The sequence below is a fragment of the Dryas octopetala genome, chromosome 9, assembly GCF_963921425.1.
Source record: "Dryas octopetala chromosome 9, drDryOcto1.1, whole genome shotgun sequence".
In the NCBI taxonomy this organism is placed as follows: domain Eukaryota; kingdom Viridiplantae; phylum Streptophyta; class Magnoliopsida; order Rosales; family Rosaceae; genus Dryas; species Dryas octopetala.
The window spans coordinates 1,972,045-1,981,752 of NC_141374.1; the positions used below are offsets into that span (position 1 = coordinate 1,972,045).

The 9,708-nt window shown below is 33.2% G+C and overlaps 1 protein-coding gene across 1 annotated transcript; it reads right to left on the reverse strand.

The window, feature by feature from the left end:
* Window positions 1-2,998: 2,998 nt before the first annotated feature.
* Window positions 2,999-7,079, reverse strand: LOC147273130 (catalase isozyme 1). The gene is made up of 8 exons (XM_086227770.1): window positions 6,926-7,079; window positions 6,530-6,626; window positions 5,523-5,800; window positions 4,240-5,016; window positions 3,990-4,079; window positions 3,555-3,622; window positions 3,374-3,467; window positions 2,999-3,230 (listed from the first exon to the last, which is right to left on the reverse strand). The coding sequence occupies exons 1-8, from the start codon at window positions 6,938-6,940 to the stop codon at window positions 3,171-3,173; spliced, it is 1,479 nt and encodes a 492-aa protein (XP_086083896.1). The 5' UTR covers window positions 6,941-7,079; the 3' UTR covers window positions 2,999-3,170.
* Between the last annotated feature and the right edge of the window lie 2,629 nt (window positions 7,080-9,708).

The following is a 9,708-nucleotide window of genomic DNA, read 5'->3' on the forward strand; positions in this document are numbered from 1 at the left end:
GTACTCTGATTCTACCTCAGTAAATCCAGGTACGCCTTGTATATATATGTGCGTGGATTGTGATGTGATTTGAGGTGCTATGAATTGCTCACTATCATATATGTTAATGGTTAATTATCAACATTGAATATATATTATGCTGAATGTGAAATATATCTTGATGATTGCCACTGTATTATGTGTGATGACTTGGGTGTTGACTTCCGAAAATGAACTTCCCAAGGTGCTTGACTATGAAATTTATTTGTATAGTGGCTTATGATATTCTTGGTGGTTATTGTTGTGACTGAGTGTCATGTTGAATCAATTTCAATTGTGCATGAGTTGGTTTTACCTATACGAGCTTCATAACTTACCAGGTTTTTCATGTGACCCGGTGCACCATTTCATGGTGTAGCAGTGTGTTTTGCAGAGTGCTAAATTGAGGAGGCGGCATGAGGAGGATATGGCAATGGCATTGAGAAAGCCAAAATTTTAATGTTAATTCTTTTTATTTTGGAGATTCGAGTTGTAAATCATTTTATTTTCATTGGCTCATTAACAAATAAAATATTTACGAGGTTGCATCTTTTTAATTTGTGTAACCTCAATGGGTTGGATTTATTATAAAATTTTAACATTAGAAAAATTTTAATTTTCGTTGCTTATTTTCAAGGAGTAAAATTTCGACGAAATTTTTGTTTTTTTGGGGAATGGAAATTTTAACATGAAACCAACTAGTTTTTGGCAAAATTTCAATAATTTCATTGAAATTTCGGGAAATTTCAAGCACGATTTGTACTGATCTCGGGCATAGTTTCGGCAAATTTTGACCGTGAGCCCCGATCAGGTTGGGCTTCTCATCGACGGTTACGGTCGTCATCTGGGCAAGGAGAAGACACTCCAAGGCTCGCCGTGAAAAGAGGAAGAAGACCCAATAGGTCGGGCCACCCAAATCCACCGGAAAAAGTAGTTCGCCGGCGAGGGGTTTGAACAGGGTTTGGGTTGATTTCGGGTGTTTGGTTGGGTTTTTGGATGATTAAATGGTAGGGAAAGGAAGAGGAGAAGGAGAGGAAGTCACCACCACTGAAATGCTAGGGTTTTTCTGAATTTTCCCAATTTATAGTAAAACACAATAAAAATTACAAAAATGCCCCTGAATTAAAATGTCCATAACTTTTAAACAGTGACTCCGATTAACGCATAGTTCGCGCTCATAGAGCCAAGCACTACCCAACCATGCTAAAATCAAAGTCCAAATCCAAATATTTAAATTTAGTCAAAATTGGGTGAAACTTGAAAATAAAACACTTATTTGTAAAATAAGTGATTATGTTAAATTCCCCGAAAATGCTTAAAATAAAACAACAATAATTTAAAGATTATCCCAAAACTTTACTTCTCAAATAAATTCTCAAAATAAAGTTTGAGAAAATTACGAGGTCTCACATCCACCATGAGAGAGAAAAGAGAGTTGGGATGATGGACCCCATCATGGGCTCATTTGATTGGCCATGAATACAAGGTTTGTCATCAAACATGAGAACCCAAGCATTGCTCTTACATATTTCAATGTTCTATTTCTATCTTTTGATTGATAGTTGACATGTTAGCAATTACATGAAAAATCATTCTGGAGAAGTATCATGGGGTGATTATTCTTCGCAGTCACCTACTCTACACATGAGGATACTGAAGACAGTGAACATTTTGAACCTCATAGAAGCTCTATGTGGTACTAATTACTTATGTAATTCATGATGCAATATTGTAGTATAAATAAAATTGAGATGTTTGTTCAATAAAATTTATGTAATTATTAACTAGTAAACCATTTTTATTTAACAGTATTTGTCTCTAGCACGCATTATATTCATCTTATATTACATGAAACCTACTATATAATTTGGTTTCTTCAATGTTTTTATCAATGTAGTAGATAATATGTTAAAGAAACATATGTTAAAGTTTCATTCAAATTTCTGTATTTTGATAGCAATTTTCGTCGTTTCTATTTAATTTTTGTTGAAACCCGAAATTTAACATCTTGCTTATTTTATCTCTAATCTAACCTAGTTTTAAATAAAGAATTTAACGTATTTTAAGGAACTTGGGTTTACAATGCTCTGTCAAGTGAGTGTTGTTCTCTCAGGACCTTAAGATACGTGTCGTTGTCACATGCCAAGGTTTTGGGGTGTGACATGTTATGCATGATATTTAATTAGATAACAATTTATATTGGTATAATATTAGTATTATTATAATTAAACAGAAAATGAACGAAAGATATATTGAAAAATAAATAGAAGCTAAACCAAAAATGAACCGAAATTATTAAATACGAAAATTATCGAAATCGAACCGAAAACCAAAGTATACAAACAAATACAAAAACCTAAAAATATCAAAATAAAAAATACCAAATTTTTTGTTTTGTTAAGCCCCAATACCAATCGGTCCAGACCGATGGATAGCCCTAATTCCTGCAGAAAGGATTTCACATGACCCCCAAGTCTAGCTAGGAACACAAGCATGCATACTATAGAGAGCAACCAACTGCACAGCACAATCATATCCCTTAACATGCAAGCAAAGAACAAATACAAGTATAATATTTTGCGAGACGAGAAAATCAGCACACATAATCTGCACTCATTCAATTTGGAGCAACATGTCACATTACATGCAGGAACGTGTATTGGATATAGAATATTGTGAAACTTTATCCACTTTCATGGAATTTAAAAATTCAAGGGTCTAAGAAAGTAGGTCGGTATTCAATTTGGACTTCTAGTGATTTTTAAAATGTCCACCAAAATTTTATGGTATTCAATCAATACATTTATAAAGTTTATGAAAATTTTGTGGTGATATTCAAAAATTCATTGATTTTCAAAGACTTTACTAAATGGTGGAATTTTGTGGACTTTAGGATGTGAGGTATAAATACTCAAAGTCTATAGTGAATTTTGTAGAATCTATAAGAGTTGATAAAAGTCTTGTAAACTCCATAAAAATCTATCACTTAAAAAAAAGTCCATTAAAATCTGGATTAAATACACCTCCGTTATTATAACACATCTTTTAAAGGATAAACAATTTAACATATGATTTATCCTCCCATATTATCCCCTCTCACTATGTCATCTTGTCCACTGCTGGAAAGTCGATCATCTGGCTTGGCATGACCATCAAATGCTTGGTCTCACATTGAGACGAGTTGCTAGTTTCTGACCCAGAGATCGATCTGCCTGCGTTGCCAATACAAGCACATAACTCAGAACAACATGGCTGCTTATATATTATACCAACCCTTTCATATTCCAGTACAAAACCGTCAACTTATTCAACATTACAAATTCACAAATGTAATACTTTGTGACTAGAGACTCACCTGAGACCAGTATGAGACCCAAATGCTGCGAATCTCATGGGTGACACGTGGGTCAGATAGGGCCTGAACCCATCGGTGGATAAATCGCTCTTGCCTGAAAAGAGAATATTAAATGATCAACATGTATGACATCTAAATACATTTATTTGCATGAACAGACATCAGAGGGTTGCAAGGTAACCTGTCTGGTGCCCAAGATCTGTATCTCTCTCCAGGTTGCTTGAAGTTGTTCTCCTTCTCAATGATACACTGCATGACCAATGAAGCCAGGATAATCAATTTGCAAAATATAAGCAACCACTTATTCAATAATAGCATACTAAAATCAGGGGAGGAAATAGAAAGAAAGTCTAGGATTTTCTTTAGAGATACAACTTTATTTAAGTGCACAAAATTGTCATACATATCATTTTGCTTCAAAAAATCCAGAGATTCCATATATATGTATATGTATGCATAAACATTGTGTGTATGATGCAGGACAATAAGAGAGAGAGAGAGAGAGAGAGAGAGAGAGAGAGAGAGAGAGAGAGAGAGAGAGAGTACAAGAAGATGGGGTTCATGTGGAAAATAGGGTAAAATTCAAATCAATATTTCTCAATTAATAGAAACTGACCTTCTCACGCTTCCCATTCAAGAAAGCAGGAGGAATGGGGAAGCTCTCAGCATGACGAACAGGATCATACCTTGACGGAAAGTAATTAACCTAAAGAGTAACAATCATATAATCTGATCAGAAAACATTAAGAAGGTAACCTCTCAGCATCCTGAGCAATTCAAGTGTACAAGGCACAAAGGCATTCAATAAGAGACACGGTAACAAGTTTCATACTTGGAGAAAAACAAATTTCAAAATAGCAAAGTACCTCTTCATCCCTGTGCATGAAATTCATGAGTCCCTCATGGTGATTGTTGTGATGAGCACACTTGGGAGCATTAACTGGGAGCTGCAGATAATTCGGGCCAAGACGGTGCCTTTGAGTATCAGCATAGGAGAAGATTCGAGTTTGGAGCAACTTATCATCTGAATAGTAAACACCAGGGACGACAATGGCAGGGCAAAATGCAAGTTGTTCATTCTCTGCAAAGAAGTTATCAATGTTCTTATTCAGAACCAAACGGCCAACTGGCTGCAGGGGGAGAATATCCTCAGGCCAGGTCTTAGTTACATCAAGTGGGTCAAAGTCAAATCTGTCTTCATGCTCAGGATCAATTGTCTGAATGTAAAGTTTCCACTCAGGGTAGTTGCCAGCTGCAATGGAGTCATAGAGATCCTTGGTAGCATGGCTGTGATTAGATCCTCCAACCCTAATAGCCTCTTCCTCCAACAAACACTTGACTCCACAAGTGGGTTTCCAATGGAATTTCACATAGTGTGCCTTCCCAGTCTTGTTGATAAGACTATAGGTATTGACACCAGAGCCTTCCATGTGCCTGTAATCTTGTGGAATTCCCAAATCATCAAACAGGAAGGTGAACATGTGCAGGCTTTCTGGATGGTGGGAAAAGAAGTCCAGGATCCTCCAATCCTCTTGAATGTGGGACTTGGGGTTGGGTTTGAGAGCATGGACCATGTCTGGGAATTTCATTCCATCGCGGACAAAAAAGACAGGGAAATTGTTTCCCACTAGGTCAAAATTACCCTGTGTTTAAGAAGAATAACGTCACAACAGAAGTAACCATAGCACAAAAAACTAACCTATATCATTACATGAAATTAATAATAATGTTACCAAGAAACAACTATCCGCACAAGAAAAACAAAGTGCAAAAACCTTCTGTAATGTATGCTTAAAATTATGCTTAAATTTTTTTTGCATATAATCTGAATGAGCATTCTTTTACAACCTAGCCACCACCCCCCACCATCCCTTCTTTATTTTCAAATTAACAAAGAAACGAATGAATACCATCATTCAAAGTTGTAAGACTACATAGTTTTCGGATAAGTATAATTAGTTTAAATATGACTGAAGTACTTCATATGTTGTCCCAAGAGCCACCTGAGCTGCCACTACAGACACGACTAAATATCCCTTGATTAGAATTATGGTCATCCCTAGTGTCAAACTCATTTGTGGTTATACATCATAGTTCAGTATATTCGGGTCATACAAATTACAATATTATTAAGCCATTGAAACCTCACCTCTCTAGTATAAAACTTCACTGCAAAACCACGAGGATCCCTCAAGGTTTCAGGGCTGCCACGCTCATGGATAACAGTGGAGAAACGCACAATTACAGGTGTCTGAACTCCAGGGGCTCGAAGGAAGTCAGCACATGTAAGGTGAGAAATATCATGGGTGACCTCAAAGAATCCCTTTGCACTGGCTCCCCTAGCATGGACAACACGCTCTGGGATTCGTTCTCTATCAAAATTGGCAAGTTTCTCCACCAGATGATAGTCTTCAAGGAGAATTGGACCTAACAAATAGACACAGAATTTAACTTTTTAAATGCATCTACTCAACCCAACATATTTAAGCATATAATTCTTACTATGAATTACTATCTCTTTAATTAAGCAAAATTTTATGGGTCCCATAAACATTAAATGGATTACAGTTTTCACGTAGCCAATATAAGATAAAATAAAATCAGCTCTTATGCATTCTAGAAAGTGTGAAAAATCAGACATCAAATAAAGATAATCGCCTGCTCAGTTGCATAGGTCATTCAGAAGGTAGGTTTTGGGACAACCAGATGATCACAAAATGTAGCTATGGCAACCCAAAAATGAACCAAAAGGTGGCTGAAGGAATTAAATGAGAACAAATAGATTGGGTGAAGGTTTCAACTATAGTAAGTAGACTAATTTTAAAACAAATTACAATAAGTAAAAAAGAAAATTCACTTCAAATGCAAAATATATATATATATATCTTTAAAAAAACATCTCAAGCTGGTAGTTCGACTAAAATCCAAAATCACTTTGCAAGTCATAATCACATCAACAGAATATCGCAGTTTTGTTCATAGAAGTTTAAATTAGCCATCAAAGAAATTTCAACACCCAGGTAAGCCAGAACCAATGATAACAAACATGGAAAAAGTGTTTGGGTGCAAGTGCAAGTGTGCAAGTAATAAGAACAAAAACAAAACTGTATAGCAATTGAAAAGCCAGAAAATAAATAAAAGGGTCCATGGATATACCTCTAGCTCCAACAGTTAAAGAAGAGTTGTTGTTCCAAACTGGAGCACCAGAATTTGTGGTCCAGAATGGGGAATTGAAAGCACTTGAAGGGCGGTGCTGCATCATGTAACGAAACAACAAAAGACCATGAGCTAAAAGAACAACAAACACAGAATTTTGAACTAAACTGAATGGACAATCTAATTAATAATATAGCAATAAGCCTCTGTTTGGTTGCCAAGAAAATAGAATGCCAGAAATAAAAGCATCAGGTGTTGTTTGCATAAGATTTCTGAGCAACCAAACTGAATAACGAAACCACTAAAACTAATTTCATAAACAAAAATAATTGATGAAGAAATTATAGTAAAACGAATTAGGTGAACAAAATCCAAGAAGGTTTGGGAAATTAGTACCTTGTAGGGATCCATGGAAGAAGGTCAGGTGAAAGCAGGGAAAAGCCTCTTGAATTATGAATGGTGTGGGAAATGGCGATCGGAGGTTGAAACGTAGTTTTGGGGAATTTATAAAGGCTGGTGGGACTCGTGGCTCTCCTCAGGTCATCTTTATCCACACACACGCGGTGGAAGCTCAAGACGTATCTTATCTTCGCCAATTGAGCGTCACGACTTGCGACTCGCGACTCACGAGTCAGAATGGGTAATTTACTTTTCTTCCCTATTTTAGAAGGTATAGCTCAAAATTCTACTTTTATTTTAAAAATGGGTATTGCTATATTCATCAAATTCGTATATCAAATTACATTCACTAAATAATGTGGCATTTGTAATTCAAATTAAAGTTATAGGACCATCCAATATTAACACTCTCATGTTAGTATTTTACAAACTATGTCACTTGACCAAAAACATTAAACCATAGGCCAATTACAAAAACAAAAAAAAAAATTAATAAATATTTTCAATATTACAAAGTAGTCAATGAATTTTTTTCAAAATACCATGATAGTCATTATTGACCAAAATGAAATTAAGAGAAACTAAGTGAATTGATAACTAGACAAAAACTAACAAGAATTTACAGATCCTGCCACTATGCTGATATGCTGATGTCCAATTTTAAAAATTATATATAAGTCAATAACAACCACATACTGTTTTTTAATTGGTAACTGTAACACAGTTAACGTTTTTTTTTTTTAATTGTTAACTACCACATAATTGTTCTTTTTTAATTAGTAACTATCATACAATTACCGTTTTTTTATTTAGTAACTGTTTGACAATTACCATTTTTAAACTCAGTGACTTTGAATCAAACTATTTTTGAAAGGCATAATAGTAATTTAGCACGAGGAATAGTATAGGGCTGCCAAAATTGGGTTGGGCTCATTGACTATTATGTAATTAGAAAATATGTACAAGTGACCATTATGGGAACCCAAATTGTATTTTGACTATTCTAAAATTTTCAAATATTTTATTGATTTATTTGTAATTTTCTATTAAAGCATTAGGTAATGTTTTCTTTCCTTTTTTATCTAATGTTGGATGGTAATGATAAACAAATAGCCTCCTTATTAAATTCTTGTAGAAAATTCACTCTTCTACTTATATTCTTAGGGGTCTTGCCAATTAGAGCATGCCCATTGCAAGTAGCAATTCAATGATAATAAAAATAAAGAAAATTACAAATTTGATTCACTTATTTTATACCTATTTCAATTTTGGTTCACGATCTTTTTTAAATTTAATTTTAGTCCACTTATTTTATATCTAGTTCAATTTTAATCACGCTCTTTTTTAAGTTATTATTTTAAATCTGAAGTATAAGTTATATTTCATCATTTCTTAGTCATATGAACCAATTTGAAGTATTAAAATAAAAGAGAATTGAAGTTTGGTGAAATTTGAAAAGTCTGAAAAATTTTCTAAGCAAATTGGTAGTTTCGGATACCCTACTTTGGGGCCAATTATCTTGAGTTTTAAAACTCTTATTTTAATGATATTTATATGGTTGTAAAGAGGAGATATATAGTTTTAAAACGAGTATATGTTTGCTGAATTTGGCTGAGATTTGATAAGGTAAAAAGTGGAACAAATTTAAGAAAATAAATCTTGATCTTTATTGAACAAATGGAACAATTAGTGGACCAAAACAGAACTTAAAAAAGATCATAGATCAAAATTGAACTAAGTATAAAATAAGTGGTCCAAATCTTTAATTTTCTCATAAAAATAATATAAAATATCATATGGACATCCAAATGCAAAGGTTGAATTAATCTCGAGTGTTGGCTTTAATGCATGGTTGCAATAGCCTTTTCAATGTTAAAGTTTAATAAATACGTAAAATGTATAAATTTAATTATTTTAAAATTTATATCATTGTAAATATTTTAATGAAATCTTTAAAATGAGTGTAATATTTATTATAACTATCATTAATTGTGTGGCTATCTATTATCCTGTTTATTATTTATCTATTGTATTTATCTAGAGCAAATTGTATAGATAATTGCAAAGAGTCTAATTCGATATAAAATAAGAGATTTTAAGGCCTTATTTATGGTCATCTAAGAACGTATAAATAGAGGTCTTATGTAAATGAAAAATATACATTGAAATCTCTCTACTTCTCTATTGTGTTCTCTCTCAAAGTTTCTTTATTTCTTCTTATTTTATAACAATATTGAATATATTGAATTAATTTTATTCTAATACTAAAATTAGGATTCGTATTTTTTTTTATTCCATAAATTTTCTTTCCTCTTATTTTTTCCCAATATTTTGTACTTTACAATGCTTGAATCATGAAATTAAATTTTGAACGTTTCCTCAAACCATTTTTTTGAGGTTTTGAAATATTATCAAATCGAAATTGTCAAAATTTTATTAAAAGTTTCAATTATTTTAATTTAAATTTTTAACGAAATCGAAATTTTTTCTAAAATTTTATATTTTTTACTTCTTGAAATTTGAAATTTAATTCTTTAGTTTGAATCGATAAAAATAGTCAAGATCAAAGTTTCGTCCCAATATCCCTACCTTTAACAACACGAATGTATCGGGAAGATATGTGAGATACTGACATTATCGTCAATGTTCTTGTTCTAAGGTTCAGGGGTGGGACCCACTAAGAAATATTTTTATGACAAAAACTGTAAGAAATATTATTATTCTAATTATCTATTGTTTATATTTGATCTAGAGATGGGAAAATGATCAAAATAATTGAG

Bases quoted from the DNA above. Each gene is read 5' to 3' on its own strand.
- LOC147273130 (XM_086227770.1), bottom strand. The intron at 3,623-3,989 runs GTCAGTTTCTAT...TTGGTCATGCAG, and splicing joins TGAATGGGAAGCGTGAGAAG to TGTATCATTGAGAAGGAGAA. The intron at 3,468-3,554 runs GTTACCTTGCAA...TTCTCTTTTCAG, and splicing joins AGATCTTGGGCACCAGACAG to GCAAGAGCGATTTATCCACC.